The sequence below is a fragment of the Phaseolus vulgaris genome, chromosome 9, assembly GCF_000499845.2.
Source record: "Phaseolus vulgaris cultivar G19833 chromosome 9, P. vulgaris v2.0, whole genome shotgun sequence".
NCBI classification, from domain to species: Eukaryota; Viridiplantae; Streptophyta; class Magnoliopsida; order Fabales; family Fabaceae; genus Phaseolus; species Phaseolus vulgaris.
The window spans coordinates 28162092-28185991 of NC_023751.2; the positions used below are offsets into that span (position 1 = coordinate 28162092).

The 23900-nt window shown below is 30.7% G+C and overlaps 2 protein-coding genes across 3 annotated transcripts; one reads left to right on the plus strand and one right to left on the minus strand.

Moving 5' to 3' along the window:
* Window positions 1-726: 726 nt before the first annotated feature.
* Window positions 727-3171, minus strand: LOC137821263 (2-hydroxy-palmitic acid dioxygenase MPO1). The gene is made up of 4 exons (XM_068625771.1): window positions 2522-3171; window positions 1287-1349; window positions 1134-1205; window positions 727-1051 (listed from the first exon to the last, which is right to left on the minus strand). Exons 1-4 carry the CDS (start codon window positions 3080-3082, stop codon window positions 935-937), a joined length of 813 nt encoding a protein of 270 aa, XP_068481872.1. The 5' UTR covers window positions 3083-3171; the 3' UTR covers window positions 727-934.
* A 12680-nt stretch (window positions 3172-15851) lies between these two features.
* Window positions 15852-18034, plus strand: LOC137821780 (photosynthetic NDH subunit of subcomplex B 4, chloroplastic). Of its 2 annotated transcripts, none has more exons than XM_068626533.1 (6): window positions 15852-16078; window positions 16167-16211; window positions 17155-17314; window positions 17415-17470; window positions 17537-17608; window positions 17800-18034. In XM_068626533.1, exons 1-6 carry the CDS (start codon window positions 15980-15982, stop codon window positions 17926-17928), a joined length of 561 nt encoding a protein of 186 aa, XP_068482634.1. In that variant the 5' UTR covers window positions 15852-15979; the 3' UTR covers window positions 17929-18034. The 2 variants fall into 2 exon arrangements, with proteins under 2 accessions (XP_068482634.1, XP_068482633.1); XM_068626532.1 differs by having other exon boundaries at window positions 15858-16078; window positions 17152-17314.
* Window positions 18035-23900: the final 5866 nt, after the last annotated feature.

Here is a 23900-nt window from a genome sequence, read left to right on the forward strand (position 1 = left end):
TATTTCAAATTGTAAACATCCAAAATGAATAATTTCGGTAATTTTGAAGGTATGGGGGTGCAGGAAGAAATCTCCTAGAATTGATTGTTTTAAAACAGAAGGAGGTGGTTTTATTGAAGGAGTTGTTGAAGTAGAAATGGATAACATGGTTCTAGTTCTGGAAAGTAACAATGAAAACCCAGCTTAGAAACGCCAATGATGGTCTGGTGCGGAAGGCCATCGAAGACATATCTGTTAAGAGACAAGTTCCAGGTGACCTCACATTTTTCAACTTCTAAACATTCAGAGTAGGTTTTAAACCTTTTTTAAAATGTCACTTTTTAATAATAAATTTATGGAGTGTTGTAGGATAACTATTTTGAAGTTTAGAAACGAGAGTCTTTCGAACCGAAATTGTTCTTGGTTTATCCTTCCGAATGATTAAAGGGAAAACACAGTTAAGCAAAGGAATATCATGGATTTATAGCATTTGACCCAGAAATTGTGCTAACCATCAAGTCCCATGAATGGTTTGTACGATTTAAATTGACTTCATATACTGAAAATGTGAGTTGAAAGAATATTAAATGTTAGAATCGTCATTACACTCTTTATCTTTAGTCGAAAAATTCTAGACCAGTTTCTTGGAGATCATATTATATTTCTTAGGCGAATTGACAGAAGATAACACTAGAATTAATGTAATACTTTTTTGGCTAAAATTCAAGATTAAGGAGACCGTATTCCTTAACAAATGAAAAGGATATGAGGATATTATTGGCCGACAAAGTGTTCACGAATTCCAAGTAAAACTTCTCTTACATGAGGGAGATAATGGACACAACACTTTTGACTGTCACCAAGTAGTTTTGAGTGTGTATGTATAATACAATCAATTTCCTTTTGTTTCTTTGGGGTGGTCGATAACTTCACATTTGTAAATTAAGTGTTCAATCTACGAGTGTTTCTTTTGATTCTTATTCTGCCATTGTTTGATATCAGAATCTATCCTTGCCTTCACCCTGCTCTTGAATCCTGGATATGGTTCATATCCAATACTAGATTGCAAGATCTGCGAAAGCCAATAACATCAAATCCACCTTGTTTCACTTGTCAAAAACACCCAAGTACAAATTCACATAACAAACAATTACCTCAAGCACCACGAAGAAAGGAGCCATCAGAAATGCTTGGGCAAGGTTGTCCAACAGAGCTGGTGCACGTTTCTAAGACAAACAATGGTTAAAACATAATTGGAATGTAAAATCTCTGCATCATGGATATTAGTAATGGAATAAATCACTTACCTCAAACACACCATGACCAATAAACTGTCCAGTCCAACAAAACAACTGAGCAGCCAAAACAACCTGATGATTGCCATCACAAACAAGATACAGTTTTAAAAACGTACAACATCGCATGTTTTTCTTGTCTCTTACGAAATAGCAGATTCACGCACATGAAGATCAAATAAACGATGCTTAAACATATCAACATAGGGACATGTATTTAACAGTCTTGAGGGGCATTGCACTGAATTTAGAGCATGGTTAGATTAAATTTTACAAACTCCAGTTTGAAAGAACTTTATTTTACAAACTGAGATGGCAAAAACAACTCTTCTTTTGTTTTCATTTCAAACTGAGTGTCAAGGTAAGATTAATACAATACTCAATTTCCAAGTGGACCCAATTGAAAAGCAAACAAGCAATTCATTAGGGTCTCCCAACTAAAAACCAAAGATATTATTCTATCTATTCCATTCATAAAGATAACTTTTTTCATAGCATTAGGATGAGCTGATGAGAAAATAAAAAATAAATATTGAATTGAGCAAAAAATCAACCAAAACTGAGCCTTTTCACTCTTACACGGGAAAAATGTTAGCTCCAGAACACAATTTCCTCACTGGCAAACTTCCAAGTTGTAAGAGTTGGGAAAGTGTAAAAACAGGCATAACAGAAACAAAACATTCAAGTGTCTCTATTAACAAAACTAATATTTGTCAATCCAAAAAAAATATAAAAAAAAAATCCAAGTGTGTATCTGTTTATCAGTCTAATTCTTCCTTCTCACAGTCCAAACCACATTCGACATGAGTACATGAATTTGTAGTCATTTATGATCAGCAGAGTACAACATCAATTCAAACACAACTTGAGACTCTAAACACCTCAACATATGAAAAACATTTTGCCAAAGGCCCCCACCATGTTTTTTATTGACCACAATCATTTTTTCAAAACTCGGTCAAACATTAAATGGTTAAACATTAAAAGCGGGCATCTCTTCCTGCAGAAAATCAAACATCTGAGCTCCTTGAAAACCTGTCCTTTTCAATTTACCCTTCTCCATAACGAATATAAATTGCAATTACCTAAGCTCCTTGAAGAGGAGACAGCATTTAATTTAACAACCAAATCTCGTACAGGGACGAGACATAATCAAATCAGTTGAAAAGGGTGACAAAATACATAACATGTGAAGATCAAATCAAAAGACTTTATTTTGAGGGTATTGGTGAATTAGTATTTAGTACCTTCCAGGCGAGTGAAAAGGCGAGGGTATTGGCGACAAAACTGGAAGCGACCCAGCAGAAGAAAGTGAGAAAAGCAGTGAAAGAACCAGCCTTTATATCCAAAGCCATGTAGAAGAGGGCGTAGAAGACGGTGGCGAAGAAGCCCCAATTGAGAACGAGCACTGGGGGAAGGAACCCTACGGAGAGAAGGGTGGGGGTGAAGTAGAGGATCATTTGGGAGGTGAAGAGGATGGGCCAAACAAAGAGGATGTGGATGGCCACGTTGATGGGGTTACTGTGGTACGCGCCATAGAAGGCAAAGTGCTTCTCTAGATCCAACAAACCCATTTTTGTTTCTGACCTTTTGATGAATGGTTTGTGAGAATTGGAGAATGGACTCTTTCTTATTGTACGTGTTTTGGGGTCAATGGCCTGAGAGAACAGAGTTGTTGGAGTGTGAAAGTGAAACCATCTGCTGGAGAACGTTGTATTTGGAAATTGGTTCAGCAGTTTGGAAGAGGACGCTGTTTTTCTTTCTACGGCATGGTACCACACGCAATTGTTTATACCCAAGATCAACATACTTTTTGCACCACGACTTCAACTCATTCGTTACGCAAATACCTTTTCTGGCTTTTGGTTCTCCATTTTGTCAATTGGACTGCACCCCATCATTTTTTAATTCCCGAAATTGCCCTTAATATTTTTTATTTTAAATGGAGTGCTTTCATGGCAGCGTATTCTTTGGTGGCTTCTGGAGGTGGTTCAGGGAAATTGAGTTGGTGGTGTTCATAAGGCATCATAAGGCATGCTTATTGGTTTGAGGTAACACTCAGTTGTTTTGTTGTGATTTTCAAAGTTATATTTTTGGAATTTGGAGGACATAAAATTTTCTGATGTAATATGTAATGTGTTTGAGTTGTATTCTGAAACTCTATTTTTAAAAGTGATCGTTATGTTCGAGAATAAGAAATACAAAATCTTTATTATGTATAAACATTGTACATATTGATGACAATGTAGATGGTTAGTAGAAGAAACTCATGAAATAGAAATTCATTTTTAGAGACCAAAATAATTAGTTGCAATAGTAACTAAATAATAGACCATTTTAGAAATTAAAAATAAAATAGTTTTTAAATTAATTTCTATTATATTTAAATAGTTTCTAAATTGGTATCTAATTAGCAACCAATGTTTTAACTACCAATTATTTAGTTTCTAAATTTGGTAGCAAAAACATTGGCTGCTAATTAGATATCAGTTTAGAAACTATTTAACAATAATATAAACTAATTTAGAAACCAAATTTTGTTTTAGTTTCTAAAATGGTCTCTAATTTAGTTACTATTGCAACTAATTATTCTGGTATCTAAAGATTGGTTTCTATTTCATGATTGTCTTGTAGTGAGGGTGCGTGCGTTTATAAAAAAAATCATATCTCATTCACATTATTATTATAGTGTAACCTTTATTTTAATTATCTAAAGAAGTTAATATTAAAAATAAGAGTGAATTAGTTTTATCTAAAGTTTTACATTTAAAATTTGTTAATAAAAAACAATATAAAGAAGAGATTTCATTAAAATATTTTGTAACAAAACTTTAATAAGATACTCTTGTACATTGACTACATATAGAAGGAAAATATATGCAAAACAAAACGCTAATTATTTTTAATCAAGTCTTCTAACAACCCTTTATATTTTTTTTTATCTTGAATGAATTAAAACAAAGATGAAATTTTAATTTTTCAACAACAAAAATATTTTTTTATAATTAAATTTTAATTTTTAAAAATATATTTTTCTTATGCGTGTTACCTCATGTGAGGTGGGCCGATGAAATGAGCCCGCACTCTTTATGCGGGACGAGCCAACCTGCCCACATTTTGCAAGCTAAACGCGGAGCGGACCAACCCGCATTGTCACCCTTAATTGTACTCTAGATTGGACATTCTGGAATTGTTTTATATGCCTTCCAGAAATGGATTTCCAAAATAGGTTTAGGAGGCTTCTGGAACACGTAATCCAGAACATAACACGACCTTACAGAATATAAAATTTGAAAGAAAAAAATAATAATTCTAAAATAGTCATTCTGAAACAACTATTTAGGCTTCCGAAATCCTAAATAACTATTATGAAATTACTATTCCAAAAGGTATAATGAGATTTGGCCAGGGACTTTTAACATGTTTTTTTAGGTTTAACATGTATTTAATTGTTGTGGGATTATGATGAATATCTTAGGGTTTTACATAGGGTTATTTGATTAGGTTTATGTGTGGGGGCTAGATGATGTTGATATTAAGCGGTCAATATTCTCCAATGTGCATTAGATAATGAATGCATCACAAAAGAATGTAGTGACATATTTACGATAGATGAGGTAAGGTCAAGCTACAAAAGTATTTTGATATTATGTATTATTTGGTGAATGAAATATGAAGTTGTGATAATTTTATGTCAGTATTCTAGTTGGGATATTGAAGTGGGCTAGAAAGGTTGCCTATGATTTTGACCTTGTTATTATTATATTAAGGTGAGATACATGGAATGGGCAACAAGGAAGGAAGACTTACCTATTATTAGGTTGTGAAATGGAAGGTAGATAGAAACAGTATAAAAAGGAAGGACTTAGAGGTTACAGGAAGTGAAACTAGGAAATGTGATTCTCCTTTTAGATTGTATGGGAAACCTATAAAAGGTAATGAATGATGGATGGTGGAATTACTTTGTGGGTCACATAATCATGAGTTGGCAAATACGTTGGTAGGTTAATAGTTAATGAGAAATCTATGTTTGTAGACATGCAAAGACTTTAGTGAAGCCTGGAAATATTTTGCTAACAATTAAAGACTGTAAAAAGTTTATAATTCCATGAAGGTGTATCGAAGATCAAAACAAAGTCACATAATTGAAATGCAATAATTGATTATGTTACTTTAGTGAAACATGTATATTCACTGGTGTAGGTTTGATGAGGGGTTGAATGTTTTTCAAGATATATTTTGGACACACCTTAATTCAATGAAGTTACTAAATTGTATTGATGATGTATTTGTATCTATATGTCACCTCTCTACAAAGACACACAACAATCAATTGTATGTCATGTCATAGCTAGCACGAACAAGGGTAGTTAAACCCGACAATTGCAATGCAACTTCTATGCACTCATGTGGAGCCCCCAACTTATTCATTTTTCTCCTATGAGAAACCAATTTAAGTTCACCACAATCCTACAATAACCAATAAATATCATTTCAAACTTTCACTCTAGAAAATAACACATAAAATTCATGTATCATTTTCAATATCTTTACTTATGACATCATTTCATAATTGTCGTGTCACATGGTCTCCATAACTACCCAACAACAACCTATCCACTGACCTTCCAATATATGCTTCATCTTCTACATGAACTTCTTCAACTTCAATATATTATTCACCTTGATCACCTTCTGATATGTTTCTGGGACCACTATAATCTCTCATTCTAACTGATATCGTGCACGGTCGACTTGAGAACTTCCTCCCCTAGTTCTCACAATTTTCTTGTGCTTATACAATAATAAAATTAATACAAAACACCATAAACCACCAAATCAACAATCATCCAAAAAAATATTTCAAAACATAATTATCGATTAAACTATTTGAAATATTTTTTCACAACAGAATTTTGGAAAAAAAATCCACAAGTCTATTATGGAAAGACCTTCTGGAAAACTTAATTCGAAATTATGTTATGGAATGTTAAATTCTGTAAAATATTCCAAAATATCAACTTTTCACAAAAATACCAGATTATGAATTTTGAAAGTAAAATAAGACGTAACTCACATGTCTTCTTTGATGAGCTATATGCCTAAAATCACTAACAATCACCATTGGAAACCAACCAAAATACACCCAACTCATCTAAACACACTCAAGGATCCTACGAAACCACTCCACAAAGACTAAAATTACACAAATAACCCACCGAAAGAGTAACATCAAATGAACAAAAGGAGGAGAGGAAAAACTAAAATACAAAGACATTTTTTATGATTTCATATTGGTTATGGGTTAGAGGTTCCAATTTGATGGTATAGTAACCAAAAACCATACTTTCCGAGGAAGGATAACGACAAACCAACAAACTATGCAAGTATAACTTATTGAACCCAAATTCTGAAATGTGTTTTCTATCTTTATTAGTAGCATGAGCTTCCCCCACATGTTAGTATTTTTTTATTAAAATAATATAACTTTTAAAAATCATAAAACTAAGTAATTTGTAATGAAAAAAAATAAAGATAAAATTATTACTTTTAATTAGACAGATTATGCTGTTATTATTGGACAGAGGTATCATAGTATGTATTTTATTTATATAATAAAATGGAATTATTTTAATTTAACAAAAGATAAAATGGATTTATTGAAAAAATGACATCTAAAAAATTATATATATTCTTTAAATAAAGGTTTATATAGATGAAGTACATTGTTTAATACAGAATATATTTTCCATAAAAGATATTTTATAAAATTTGTACTATTTTAATTTTAAATTCTTTTCTAATTTTAATTATCTATAATTTTAGTCCTTAAATTTCTTTTTACACAATTTTAGTTCTTTAATTTTTAAAATATTTTCTATAATATGTATTTATTTACACTTTAAAAATTATTTAAAAACATCATTTTCTAATGTCAATTTTCATATATTTATCAAAGTCAAAGAGTATTTAATATTTAATGAAAACTAAGTCAAATTTACCTTTCATTTCTATCTTTTATTCCTTTTATTTTTAAGAATCTCTTCTCACTTCTACTTTTCTCTCTCCATGAGTTAATTAAGATTGTTTTTAATGGTTTTTAAAAAAATTATGAGTACATAAAAAATTTTAGTAAAACATTTAAAATTATATAATTAATCTTTTATTATTACAATAAATTTCTTTTTACACAATTTTTGTTCTTTAATTTTTAACATATTTTCTATAATATGTATTTATTTACACTTTAACAATTATTTAAAAAAATCATTTTCTAATGTCAATTTTCATATATTTATCAAATTCAAAGAGTATTTAATATTTAATGAAAACTAAGTCAAATTTACCTTTCATTTCTATCTTTTATTCCTTTTATTTTTAAGAATCTCTTCTCACTTCTACTTTTCTCTCTCCATGAGTTAATTAAGATTGTTTTTAATGGTTTTTAAAAAAATTATGAGTACATAACAATTTTTAGTAAAAAATTTAAAATTATATAATTAATCTTTTATTATTACAATAAATTAAATTTAATACCAAATTAGTAAAAAATTATTCAATAAAAATCAATTTTAGAGACAAAAAATAATTAGTCACTATATTGACTAAATTAAATATTATTTTAGAGACTACAAAATTATTGGTATCTAAAGTAGTTTATAAATTTTTAAATTAATTTCTAAATTAGTTAATTAAAAATTTAAAGTATTGATAGCTAAAATCTTGGTAGCTAATTATATACCAATATAGAAACTAGTGTATTATTTTAAAAAATACTTTAGAAAGTACTTTAGATACTAATATTTTTTTTAATCTTTAAAATAATATTTAATTTAATTAATATAGTAATTGATTTTTTTTTGTCTTTAAGATTAATTTTTATTTAATAATTTTCTTGTAATATTAAATTTATAAAAATTTAAATGAATATTTCCAACTTAAATACATGAAATGTTGTCACCTTAAAATATATAATAGTAACTAATACGTGAAATATTAGATTCAAATATTCATTTTACACATAATTTTGGTTTCATTTCGCTTCTCTTCAAAGTCAGAAAACCCCTTCTATAAAAAATTAAATAAAATAATAATTTTTATATAAAATAATTTAATTATAAAAATATGTTTGAAAAAAAAAACAACTTAATTATAAAAAATATTCTCTTTTAGCGATCACCAAAACCAGTCGCTAAAGTTAAAAAATCAGTCGGTAAATGAAATGACTAGTCATGAAATATATTTACGATCGAAATAGCGACCAAATACAGGTGACAACGAAAATCCTAGTCGTAAATCACTTAGCGACCAATTTTCAGCCGGTCACAAAATTGTGATAAACAAAATTGGTCATTATTCGCTTGCAGAGAATTTGGTCACCCAAATTTTAGGAGATCAATTTAGTGATCAAAATTTGATGGGAAAGTCAGTCACCAAAATAAAAGGAAATAGCGACCACCATTTTTGGTTGTTAATAGAATTAATTAATTAGTTAAATAAAATAAATTTTAATGATTAATTTGGTGGCTAAATTTCATTTCAATAATGACCAAATTCATTTTGATCACTAAATAAATTTTTTTAGTCATGATCACTAAATAAATTTTTTTTAATTACATTGATCGATAGCTAAAGTTTGTTCTAATAGCAATCGAAACCAATTTCGATCACTAATTATTAACTTTGTTAGTTTTAGTCACCAAATTGATTTTGGTTATTGAGTTTGGTTTTGTAGCTTTAGCAACCAAAATTTTGGTCGCTCTTTTTAGATGTATTATTATTATCCATTTAAAATGGTATTTTGACCTATTTATAATCAATTTTCAAACTTGTTTATAAATACTCAATATTCAATCAAACTAAATAATAATGAACTTCAATACATAATATACATAAAAGTAAACCATATTACATAATGGAAATTATTACAAATAAATTAAAAGAGACAAATCTATTACACAATTCAACATACAACTAATCATCTTCTGCAGTATCATATGTAATGTGGTCTCCTTTATGATGTCCAATGGTTGTAGGATTTGAAGGGTCTGACATCGGATTATTCATTTTCATGTGTTGTAAGATGTGTTTCATTTGCTCATCTTGTTGGCGGGTGCATTCACTTTGATCTTGATGATTTCATAAATTGCTCCATCTTTTCTTCTAGTGTCCTCTCATTGACATCTTTTGCCATAAGTTCAACATTTAACTTTTGAATCGTCTCACACACTTCTTTTGTTTGATGGGCTACTGAAGTTTGGCTTGTAGTAGAGTGAACACTTGTGAAACTATTAAACTTTTTTCTCAATACACCAAGTTCATGTTGATTTTGGCTTAATCCCAAGTCCCACATCGGTGGGTTCATTGTTTGGGAAGGAGGTTTGAGGGTTATAAATTAAACTCTTCTCCTTCACTGTTATATATCCCAATTTGTAATATCTTCTCTCATAGTAATAAAAGTGAGCTGTTTTTGCTGTGCTCGGAGATTAGGCTAAACAGGCCGAACTCCGTTAACAATTTTCGGGTGTGTTCTTTCCTCTTTATCTCTTTTATTATTCCGCTTTATTTATTCAATATTATTTGTCGGGTAGCTCTGTTAGGGTTTTGTTTTAGTGGGAAAATTACCCGTTTTTCCCAACAAGTGGTATCAGAGCCGAAGGTTCGCCTTGGGTTGTTTGAAATTATTTGTAATATTGAATATTATATTTTGAGTTTGTAATGGCAAATCAAGAAGAAGAAGCCAAGGATGTATCCAGAGTGTCGGGCTCCTCTTCATCATGGTCGAGGTTCCCGGTGTCCACCTTGAAATTGGCGGTGGAAATATTTGATGGCACTGGACATTTTGGCATGTGGCAAGGAGAGGTCTTGGACTCTCTTTTTCAACAGGGTCTTGATATTGCTATTGAAGGAGAGAAACCAAAAGAGGTAGAGGAGAAAGATTGGAGCATCATCAACCGGTTGGCATGCGGAACTATTCGATCCTGCTTGTCCAGAGAGCAGAAGTACGCTGTAAAAAACGAGACTTCTGCACACAAACTGTGGAAGGCATTGGAGGACAAGTTTCTGAAGAAGAGTGGTCAGAACAAGCTCCTGATGAAGAAAAGGTTGTTCCGATTTGACTACCAACAAGGTACTACTATGAATGCACACATCACTATGTTTAATCAATTAGTAGCAGACCTGTTGAATTTAGATGTGAAGTTTGAGGATGAGGATTTGGCTTTGATGTTGTTATCATCTCTTCCTGATGAATTTGAACATTTGGAGACTACGCTCCTTCACGGGAAGGAGAATGTGTCGTTAGATGTTGTTTGTTCTGCTTTATATAGTCATGAATTGAGAAAGCAGGATAAGATGAGAACCAAATCAACGACATCAGAAGAAGCATTGGTGGCAAGAGGTCGTCAGCAAAGCCAAACAAAGGAGAGAAGAGGGATGTCTAAGTCTAAAGGTCGAGTCGTTGCCAAAGATGAGTGTGCTTTCTGTCATGAGAAAGGACACTGGAAGAAAGACTGTCCAAAACTGCAGAAGAAAGGGAAGACTCCACAAGATGCAAATGTTGCAGAATGCAAAAGTGACGTGGAATCAGATATCTCTTTAATTGTCTCGCTTTCAGCATCATCGTATCCAGATGAGTGGATATTGGATTCAGGTTGTACCTATCATATGTGTCCCATTCGGGATTGGTTCTTTGAATTTCAAGAACTTGATGGCGGGGTTGTTTACATGGGTAATGATAATCCATGTAAGACAGATGGGATAGGTTCAATCAAGCTGCGGAATCATGATGGATCCACTAGAATTTTGCGGGATGTACGGTACGTGCCAAAGTTGAAGAAGAATCTCATCTCATTGGGGGCTTTAGAATCTAAAGGCCTAGTTGTGACGATGCGAGATGGAATTCTTAAAGCAACTTCAGGAGCACTGGTGATGTTGAAAGGCGTGATGAAGAACAATTTGTATTACTATCAAGGTAGTACAGTGGTGGGGACAGTAGCGGCAACAACTTCTAGCTCTAAGAAGGATGCTGAGGCAACGAAGTTGTGGCATATGAGGTTGGGACATGCTGGAGAGAAATCCTTGCAAATTCTTACCAAGCAAGGATTGTTGAAAGGTACGAAGGCTTGCAAACTTGAATTTTGTGAGCATTGTGTTCTGGGAAAGCAACGAAGAGTGAAGTTTGGCACTGCAATTCACAATACTAAGGGTATTCTGGATTATGTGCATTCAGATGTGTGGGGACCTGCCAAGACTCCGTCAATCGGAGGTAGGCATTATTTTGTCACTTTTGTGGATGATTTTTCCAGGAGAGTTTGGGTGTTTACTATGAAGAACAAAAATGATGTGCTTGAAATTTTCCTTAAGTGGAAAGCTGAAGTTGAAAACCAGACAGGAAGGAAGATTAAGGTTCTCCGAACAGACAATGGAGGAGAATACAAGAGTGATCCGTTCCTGAAGGTATGTCAAGATTGTGGCATAGTTCGGCACTTCACTGTTAGAAAAACACCACAGCAGAATGGGGTGTCGGAGCGTATGAACAAGATACTTGTGGAGAAAGTTCGTTGTATGTTGTCTAATGCTGAGTTAGGCAGAGAGTTTTGGGCTGAGGCTGTGACATACGCTCAACATCTCGTCAATCGTTTGCCATCATCTGCTATAGATGGCAAAACCCCGTTAGAGGTATGGTCTGGAAAACCTGCAACTGATTATGATTCTTTGCATGTTTTTGGTTCTATTGCATATTATCATGTGATTGAATCAAAGTTGGATCCACGGGCAAAGAAGGCTCTTTTCATGGGCTTTAGTCCTGGAGTGAAGGGATACCGTTTGTGGTGTCTAGAGGCAAAGAAGACGATTATCAGCAGGGATGTTACCTTTGATGAATCTGCCATGTTAAAGAAGGTAAATCCAGAAGGAGCTGATAGTACTCCACAACAGGTGGAGTGTGTTCGGAAGCAGGTGGAGTTTGAGCCGACAGTGGTGATCCCAACACGAAATACCACAAGTGACTCTCCTATGGCAGAAGAAGAGTCAGATGAGGAAGAGGTTCCTACCCAAGAATCTCAACAACAATCAGCGCCAATTGCAGTTAGAAGACAAAGACGAGATATTCAGAAGCCTGCTCGTTTCATGGATATGGTTGCCTATGCACTTCCAGTTGTTGATGACATTCCATCCACTTACCCAAAAGCCATTCTGAGTTCAGAAAGTGGTAATTGGGCGGGTGCGATGGAAGAGGAGATGCAGTCTTTGAAGAAGAACAAGACGTGGAAGTTGGCACAATTACCAAAAGGTAAGAAGGCAATTGGGTGCAAATGGGTATTTGCAAAGAAAGAAGAATTTTCTAATAAAGAAGATGTTTGCTACAAGGCAAGGTGGTTACAAGGGCCAAGTTTGAATATTGTTTAGACTTGGTTAATATTTTGCACATTTGAAGTTGGCGCCCGGAGGCGCAAATTTGAAGCACTGTAAAGTTTGTTTTTTGTTATGTTGTGAGAAGATTTGTTTTAGGTGGGACTTGAAATTAAGCCAAGGTGGAGATTTGTTGATTTTGGCTTAATCCCAAGTCCCACATCGGTGGGTTCATTGTTTGGGAAGGAGGTTTGAGGGTTATAAATTAAACTCTTCTCCTTCACTGTTATATATCCCAATTTGTAATATCTTCTCTCATAGTAATAAAAGTGAGCTGTTTTTGCTGTGCTCGGAGATTAGGCTAAACAGGCCGAACTCCGTTAACAATTTTCGGGTGTGTTCTTTCCTCTTTATCTCTTTTATTATTCCGCTTTATTTATTCAATATTATTTGTCGGGTAGCTCTGTTAGGGTTTTGTTTTAGTGGGAAAATTACCCGTTTTTCCCAACAGTTCATACACATTCCCTTTTTTATTTCCACCTCCAACAACATTAGTGTATATTTCATTTCATGAATGGAGACAACAAAAGAGTTTTGCGAAGATGAGCCCTTCAAGCATCTACGGTGTTGCTTGTATTTCTCCTAAAAATAAAGTCAAATTGATTATTGTGAAGAAAACATATAGTAAATGTTAAATTATAACTTAAAGTTTAAACATATCACAAGCTCACCGGTCTTATCATTGACCATTATCCAGTTTTCATTTTCTTTGTTCTCTCTACAACCTCTCCCAAGCATTCAAGCTCTTTAGTCTACGTAAAATTTAATGAAAAATTATAATTAAATACCTAAGTCTAATATATTGTATTTAAATTAAATATATAAAAATACAAAATATAATAATATTACCATTTTCTCAAAGTGAGTTGTAGTAGATATGAAACTACCACAATAGGTCAAAGCTCCCTTCTTAATAGATCGATTTGTCTTGGTAATGACACTTTTGTTTTGGAATTTTGTAGAACTCCAATGTTAGTCTAAGGTTGCTCGAAGAGGTGGTGGAGTCTAGGTGATGCTAGTTCATTTTAGAATTGCACGTGTTTTTAGACGTTTTAGCAAGATAAGGTGAAACTCAGTGAAGATTGTCACTGGACACAAACTTAACTAAGTGGTTAAGTGTAAAGGTTCTCTTCAAAAGAGAAAATGAAAAAACACATTCACTCGATGATGGATGATGAACGCGAAATTAAAAACAAGACAAGGAAAAGATAAATGGTGGAACACAATATAGATATTGAACAAAAGAATTGAAGAACATTGGAGAAAATGAAAGGAAAAAAAGAGGAAAAGAGTAAAGAGGAGAAAAAGCTTATGGAGATGGATAAATTAAGGTGAATCATGCCACTTGGGGGAGGAAGCTCCAAGATGAGTGAAGATGTGATTTGTCACTTGCAGCCATCTCTACCAAGATAAGAAGAATTTAGAAACACTCAAGACTCACTCAAACAGAGTTTCTTTACTATTCATTTAACGTGATTTACAAGAGGTGAGACACCCTATTTATAGATAGATACAAGTGCCTTGGTGAACAAGAGAGTATAAAGGGGGGCGACATATGAGAGAGCTTTCTAGAAGCTAGGTCAAGTGTGAGGCATATGGGTGGTACATGGAGGTCATCTTCTAGAAACTAGGTTTTCTAGAAGCCTTAAGCTAGCTTATTTCTTCTTCTTGGGCCAATTGTGAGCCCAATTTATTACATTTTAATCTTGTCTTGTAAGAAGACTACAAGAAAGAACAACTGATATTTTGGTCCATGTCTGGGTCTTCTTCTCAGAATCTTCTGAGGGATGGTGGGGTCTTGTCTCTTATCCTGAGATGATTGACCTAGGTGTAAATAGTCTGTTATGCTTTTGGTCATCTGCTTGTATCACTAGGTTCCCTTATCTTGATCATCCCTAACTTTGTTCATTGTATTTTTAAAGATACGAGAGCCTTTTGTATAAAAAAATATATCTAATGAGTTGGTCTTGTTCCAAATCCACCTATACTCTTTCTGCATGAAAAATCAGTTAAAAAACAAACATTGTAGAATAATAAAAAAATATTTTAAATGTAACCAAAATTCAAATTACCTTAATCTCTCCAAATTATTTATCTTTGAGCAAGTCGAACTTTTCTTAAAATAAACTACTTTTCTTAACAGAGAGAATATAATTAATAAAACAACAATATATTGAGTCAAGTTTTCTCATAAGTAAAATCATAAATAAAAGCACGAAGATTAAGATAAGAACGAATCCAAAACACCCTAATCACCTTGATCAATTCAATAAAACAATAATATAATTAAATATTTTTAAAATTATAATTAATAAATAAATTTATATAATATTTAATTTTGTATATTGTAATAATATGCATGCATAAAGATATTTTAGTAAAATACAATAATCCTACATTAATCCCTACAAATCTCTTTATTTTGTGAAGAATGAAAAAAATCATCCACCCTCTCCCCCATCCTTAAAATCCTTGAAACAAACACAAAAAATATCCCCTCCCTCCTCTCCTCCCCTCCCCATAGAAAGAAACTACTTTTCTTAAAAAAAATATATAATTAATAAAATAGCATTATGAAATTATCAGAATAAGTTTTCTCATCAATAAAAGCACGAAGATTAAGATAAAAACAAATCCAAAACACCGTAATCAATTTCATCAATTCGATAAAACAATATTCTTAACTATGTGAACAAAATGCATTCTGAAAGGAAAAAGTTTAAACATTGAGACCAAATCACATGATGAAAGGGTACACCTTTGTTATGAAGTAATAGAAAAAAAAGGTAAATAGGGTGACCAAATAAAAACATGACGTCTGCAACAAAAAATAAAAGCTGACCATGTCCTAAGCTCCAAAGTTTGAATGAGTACAACTTTTGGTTGTTATTAAAGACTATAGGTTTGCGTCATATTAATATCAAGAACTAGACAGGAAAACAATTGTCAAAATTATGGACTGTATTATATATATTCTTTAAATACTAAAAATCAAAATTGATGGATAGTATCAAAAGTTGGCACTGAAATGTTAAATTAATGTTTAATTCAAACTTGGGAAGTTAAATGTTTCAAAGTTGAACACTGATTATTCCAAGGTTAATTTTTGGCATGTAATGGAAAAGGATATTTATGTTTATGAATGAGGACAATAGGGTCATTTGAATGAATTGTTCAGTAGAATTATGTGCCTGAAGTTGAAGGGTGGTTCTTCTTTGTACTCTTATCCACTCTATCCCAATATGAAAGGACCAGAGTAGCAACCATTTTTAGTGCACTTTTTGCTCAAAGCCATGGCTGAAGCTGTTATGGGTTTCACCCTTTTCAAATCACATCATTTTGGCTCATCTCTACAAACAAGGAGTTTTCAAATGAACCACTCTTCATCTTTGGTACAATGCTCCTTCAATATCCATTTTCATCACATGTTAGAAATTCAGAGAAGAACAAAAAAAATGAAGGTGTTTCTTTCTTTTGCAGCTTAAGCAGCATGCAAACTCTTCCCTTTTCAACAGACCATGGCAGGTAAGTATTGTTCATATTGAAAGTTTAAACCAAGTTTACTATAAACCTTAGAGCATATGGATTAAACTTGAGTTTACGAAACCACGTTATTGTATTTAAGCTCTTTTACTATAATTTAAGCTGTTTTTTTTTTTTATAAAATAAACATGTTTGGAAACTCTAGATTACAATTGGTAAAATCGTTTGTGATTTTTTTTTTCATTTTCAGTTGTTTTATTATATATGATGCAGCCAACTGATTTTATTCAGCTATTTTACTGTGTAAATTTTATTTATTTATAAAAAAATAAGGATTAAATATGTTTTTCATCATTTTACTTCTACACAGGAGGGATTAATTTTTTTTCTAATTCAAACATCTGGATATTTGTAATAAAAGAACAATAGAAACAGATATTTATCAAAAAAATTTACATAATAAACAAATCTTCAATGTGGACTAATATTCATACTCAAAATTCATTTGTAAAAGAAAAACACTGATAATGACTCATTATAACAATTTTCTTACTACTACAAGTAATTAGGAGGTATAAAATTTAGATTAAAAACAAAAATTAATTTCATGATATAATACATAGATGAAAAACATATTTAACTCAAAAATAATTATCTTAAAATCACTTTTCAACTAATTTATCCAAAAATAAATAAATAATTGATTCAGATTATAATCATCATAAAATAATTAATGTTATATACAGTTGATTATTGAAATAATCTAACTTTTTCAGCTATCTCGAATACCCTCTAAGCGAAATTAACTGAATCTTACATTCATAAAACTGAATTTTCAAACAAAAAAAGAAAAATGTAAACATGTTTTTAAAAGTAATAAGAAATGTCATGAAACTGAATTCTTTGAGTTTAAAATACTTCTTACATAGAACCAAACGTAGCCTAACCTTGTAGCATGTTGCATGGTTATGCATTTGTAAAGAAGGTGTTAGAAGGAAAGAGCAAAAGGGCATCTTTGTGTAAAGTGAATGGCTTACCAGATTGGCCACTTATGGCAATTATGGTTGAACACATGGAAGGACAGAGAGATTTGATCACTGAAAAATCAGTTACCCATCTTAGTGATCAGGCAATTAAGAATGTTTGTAAGTCTCGAACACCAAACTCTCTTCTTTAATTTCTCTTTTTTCTCTCCTAGGAATTTCAATTTCATTTCTTATTGCTGCTATCTTTTTTCTCTTGTAGATACTTGGTACATAATGTTCACTGTTTGGGGAGGCTTATTCTTTGGTTCAATGAAGGTAATGATTAATTAAGGACTTCTATGGATATTTTATTTTATTTATGTTTGTTTGATATGATTTTAGGATCCATATTACGACTCAGAAACATACAGGGGAGATGGAGGAGATGGCACTGGCAACTGGATCTATGAGAAGGTAATCCTTTTAATGATTAATTATTATTATTATTATTCGGGATCTAATTCACATATATAATACTAGGTTCATAGAAAAAAAACTATTTGTAAAACAAATTAATTAGAATAAGATAAAGATTAAAAAATAATTTGAAAGAATTTATAATGAAATGAAGTTTATAATAATATGGGTATTAATATTGAATGCAGCAAGAAAAGATGGAAGCAGAAGCGAGAGAAGCTCTATGGCGGGAAGAGTTGATTGAGGAGATAGAAGAAAAGGTTGAAGGGTTAAGGGAACTTGAAGAAGGTGCCAAGAAAGAGGAACTTGTTAAGTGATTCATCTATATGCATACCTTATTGTGTATATAAAATTAAGATTATTTTCTTATATTTCAAATGCAATGCTAAACCACAATATAAATCAATCTCTACATTTTATTCCTATTATTATTATTTAACTATTTTATTCATATATATTTATTTTCTTCAGTCTATTTATTTTTCATCCATATTAATCTTTTTACCCTAATATATGTTCTAATATAAAATTATAAAAAAAAAACTAATTTAAACACACTTTTACCAAAATCAATTTTAACAAAATTATTTTCACGTAATTCTAAAATTATTTTCACCTAATTCTAAAATTATTTTACTATAATCTATCTTTTTATTTAAAAGGAAAACAAGTCTTAGCCGTGGATCAAATTCATCTAAGCTTAAAAAATGACTTTTTGATAAAATATAGAATTGTGTTGACAGAATTAGTTAATAAGTTAGCTTGTAAAGGTTAAGTTAGTTTTCAATAAGCGATAAATTAAAAAAAAAAAAATTGACTTCTCAATTTAAATTATAGTCACAAATTAAATTTCTTTTCTACAATTTTATCGTCTGTAATTTTCTTACAACTTTATCTAATAAAATATTTGTTACTATTTGTAATGTTAAAATTTTTTAATTTAACTACATAACAATTAAAAGTAGATCCAATAAATACTAAAATAATGTAATCATTAATTGTCTCCATAAAATTGAAATAGATAATAAGAAATTAAGGATAATAAGAAAATATATAAAGATATAAGAAATGGTATGAAAATAATTAAATAAGTATCAACTACAAATTAGAAGCACACTAAAATAGCGTATACCTCATAAGCTATAAACTCCTAAAATAATGACTTATAATTCATAAGCTAGAAACTCTTAAAATAAATTATTTTGAGGAGTTTATCAAATATTCTATGTGTTGGTCAAATTGATTATGTTAGTCAAAATATGTACGTCGTTAGTTTTATTAGTCTTATCAAATACACTTAGTGGTATAGACAATGCATACATTTCTTTTTAGATTTTTTAAATGATAAATAATTAATATAAAAAATTTAAAAATCCATTTATAAAAAGAAGAATTTTTGTTTATTGAAATGCTTAAAAACTACCATTAAAATTAAAGAGAAGTTAAAATATAAATATTGATATTTTTCATTGATTTCCTCATAGTTAAAAGTCAATATAATTATATAACAAAAGATACGAAAAACTAATGTCCCTACTGTGAAATTGTTAAACTAAAAAATAATATAAGATATACTATTATTCAACTTCCTGCTTAAATCTATAAATACGATAATTAAATAATTTATTTTCATAAAAATTTATATTTTTTTTATCACCATTCTCTTTATACTCTCACTAACGCGAATATATTAAAATTGTATCGATTTTGAATCTCGAAGAAGTAGTAGGATGCTGACAAGAAAGGAGAAAAATCTACCATATCACATTTATGAACGGGTAACTTAAGTTTCTTAAAAAAATTCTGTGAGAAGGATTTCTAGATTTTGGAGATTTCCTAAGTAGATTGTTAAGGTCAGGGTCACAACATAAAAGGAACAGATAGAACATAGGTTATGATAGTTATCATTCAAAGATAATAACTGGAACGTGTTGTATATATTTATTATAACAATTGTAAAATGATTTGGTTGTTAAAATTCTTAATTTTTTTTGTAATGTTTGGTGTGTCTAGTTAATGTTTGGTTGTGTGAGGATGATTTGGGATGGAAAACTTGGATGTTTGTGACAAAAATTGGAGGTTTCCTCCATGAGATTTCTTGTATGATCATTGTTGTTCAGGTGAAAGATTTTCGCTTAAGTTAAAGTTTTAGTGGTGTCATTTTTGCTTAAGTGAAAGAATTTTTGTTCAAACGATAAGGCTAACAATGTTGATGTGACTAAGAGGAAATTTTTTTGAGGAACAAAACCTTAATTGCATAAAACCTCCAAATTCACTATGAAATCACTAGAGAATCAATCAACTCATCAAAGTTTAGCCTTTCCTGCGAAGAGAAGCCAAATGAATTACAAAGAAAAATAAAACTAAGTCTAAAGTGTGGGGCTCTCAAACCTTTCTCGCTCTTCCTTTGAAGTCTCTATTTATAGGTTTCTTTCCTTAATTAATTTGAATTAAGATTCTATCTCAAATGTTTTCTTTCAATCCTCTCTAATATAATTTATTTCATTTTTTGTCACAATTTTTCTCATACATATCTTCTTTCCAATTTTGTTGCAAATTTACATTCTCACTTATCTTTAAAATATTTGTTTACAATAATTTTTTAGATACATGAATTGAATTTTTTTAATTAATTGATTTTTTGTTTAATTAAGCTCAACACAATCAAATTTGTTGCGAAAGATATTACAAAAGATTTGAAAGAGATTTACTCTTAATCAAGTAATAATTGTAGAGGATTATCATTGTAGAATATCTTTGCAAAATATTTGATTGAATTTGGTCATTGTTTGTCATAAAGTAACAAAATCACAAAGCACGTGTCTTACCACTTTAGAGTGGTATACTCAGTTATAGACGGTCTAAGAAGACCGTCTAATGAGACCGTCTAGTCCTTTGTCAACATAACTTCCCAAACTTAAAAATACTTTAATTCTTCATTTGAAATGTCATAATCAAGACAGAAAAATCTCTGTAGATAATAAGAAACAAGAAAAGTGATAGAATATGTTTAAAATCCAAGTTTAACCGGTATTCTGAAAGGTCAAATTAATCTTGATCAGGTAAATCTTATTTAATACAATAGATTTATTCTCAATTATAGTCTAAAGAGTTGTGGTTAAACACTTTAAGTGTGATTAGAAATGTACTCATCAAATACTCCCACATTTATCCTTTTACACTCTTGGGAAAAACACTCATGACTAGAAAAAAAGAGAAAACAAACACATAGCAGATTAAGAGTATATTCTAGGAATGCATAAGAGTTAACAAATTACAACCTTCAAGTAATCTAGGAATCAAGAAAAATGTGAATGGAAAACTTTATATATCAGTAAACAAGAAAACTGGAACATGTGGCTCAGTCTACACAATTAGTAAAAAGAAAGACTCCCTTGACAAGCTTAAGGAAATATAGGAAACTCTAGATTACATTAAAATCACTTTTTAATACATTAAAATACTACTTATCACCAAGACAATCTAAAACACTTGAAGGAGCTTTCAATTGAATGTGAGATGAAATCAAACAAGAGGAACTTACAATGATGTCTTAATAAACATAGATTGACCTTAAGAGTTATAAATTTTCACCTGTTATAATTCATCAAAAGTTTGCTAAAACTTAGTTGGATTCATTAAATATTAATCCGTAGATGCAACATTATGATGGTATGAAATTGGAAGCTCCTTGATTTTATGTCTAGAAATAATTTAAGGCATATAATAAGATTAAGATGATAAAGGAAAAGATGAAAATGTCCGATGATAAAAAAAAAAAAAAAACTTTATTGTATAATTTCTTGACAATTAGATATGTAATCAGGGTTAGTAGGACGTCAAATTTAAAAACCTATTGGTCTCACACTATAAGAAAAATTGGAATTACAGAGTCAAAATAAAATTTAATTTTAATTTTTTCATTATTATTTTTAATTTTTTTCCAATTATTATTAATATTTTCATATTATTAATACTATATTCATATTATTAATATTATATTCATATTATTAATATTATATACATATTGTTAATATTATTAATATTATTAATATTATATTCATATTATTAATATTGTTAATATTATTAATATTGTTAATAATAATAAGTATAATAAAAATCATAATAATACTAAAGAATTTGTTTGAGGTAGTGGTTAAATTTTGTTTTGGTTACTAAAGGAATTTGGTTTCAAATCCCATTCATTTGTATGTAATACCTGTTTACATACGGAATTTAATTCCCCCTTCATGACGTCAAAATTATATATGAAAATTGATTTTTTACCTCCTAACCTTTCAAATCTTCATAATGTGTTCCATGTTGTTCATATATGTTCCTGAACTTTTTCATCTTATAGGTAATTACAAGAAAATCTTGTCCATATGTATTTCAGGTTGGAATTGGGTATGAGATGATATTGTTAAATAACTTTGGGATAAAGAGATCCACTTAGTAAAGATATTGTAGAATATAATCAATAAGAAGATTGTGGTAATGTACAATCTAGGATAGAATAAAAAATAATATTTATGGTAACATTCCAAAATTTTATTTATATATATATAACTATCTCATAATTGTATCTTAAAAAAAAAATCTCTTTTCATATGGATTTTAAATATATAGATCAAAAGTTTTTAAAAAAACAAATAGAGTATTCAAATTAAATTTATCAAATCCTCCAGCTGCTCACTAAAGAACTCTATTACCTGCAAACACAAACAAATAACAAGGTAAGCTAGCTATAAAAATCTATATGACTACAATTTCAAATTAATAAACATAACTCATCAAGTATCAAACAAATTCACAAAACCATTGAGTGTCTATTAAAATTCATAATTTATTTGTCACATGTCAAACTTTTACTGACTCACAACACATAGACACTTGACTCTACTTTCGGAAGACTCATGCCTTGACTTAGACTCAGAGATTTGCACCTGTCATACTATATCACTGCGAAATCCACACAGTTATGCGCATAAATAATCTCAATATCATCTCTCTCCTAGTATGACAGGGTTAACTCATATATCAGGTCAAGTTAGTTATCTTTCAAACAACTTACCCATTCATATGAATCTCCTCCGACTCTTACCACCCGAATAACTTCATATATATGATTCCATTATCTCATGAGAGTCGGGATATCTCTTTCTAGACGAATCCCTAGTCAATGCACATCCTAAAAATCTTAACACGGTATTTTCTTTCCTGAAAAATCTATGTCTTGATTAGAAATTCATATTCTGAATCTCACAATATTCAACATCAAACAATCAAATCATACCAAAGTTTAGAATTTCAAAAAACACAACAATTCATTTACTAGTCATCTAAATGTCTTATTAAAGATATTTTCAATTAGATATACATGAAATAAAAGTTTATATAATTTATAAGTAAAATTATACATAAATTAATAAACTAACCTTTTAAAACAACAAATATAAAATTTTCAGTTTTTTGTTTTTTACCGGGATTCTAGCTTGACCGAGAATTTACTCGCTTGAGAGAGAAAGTGAAAATTCTCTCGCTTGGGAGAGAAAGTGAAAATTCTCTCACTTGAGCGATATTCAACCCAAGAACACCCAAAATTTAATCCTAGGTCTTGCTTGAGCGAGAATTTATTCGTTTGAACAAGAAGAGACCCGAGAGCACCTTATCTTTCCATTTTATTCTTGCTTGAGCGAGAATTATCTCGCCTGAGCGAGATATGCAAAAAATTCTGCATAAACTTGTTTAAATTCTAACCCAACATTATATTTAACTTGATTCAACAAACTATTCAAATACATTCAACAACATCTATTATATCTACCATTTCACATTTCAATTTCAATCAATTTCCAATCAACTCAAAACAAGAAATCCTACAAACAAATTTTTTGAATTGGTGACCATGTCACCTCCACATTCAGATCTTCTAACCTAGGGTTCTATTGAAAACTTAAAGTAGCTTCCCTTACTTGAACTTGAGCATATACTCACTAAGAACTCCAAATCTACCAAAAACTTAAAGGTCACTTAACCAACACCAAAGAGTTCTGATCACAAATCTAAGTCTATCACTAGGACCCTGAGCTGACAGATTAACTCTGAAGCTAAAAGGATCACATGCAAAGGTTATGCAGAGACAAACTTAAGAAGTTCAAAATTTGACTCAAAGGGAAGAGCAAAATGAACTTACTTTATTAAAGAAATTTTGATCGAGCAATCTTGTAGTATTCACTGCCAGAAGTCTGATAGTGGATTTCGATCGTCAAATTGATGAACAAGGAGG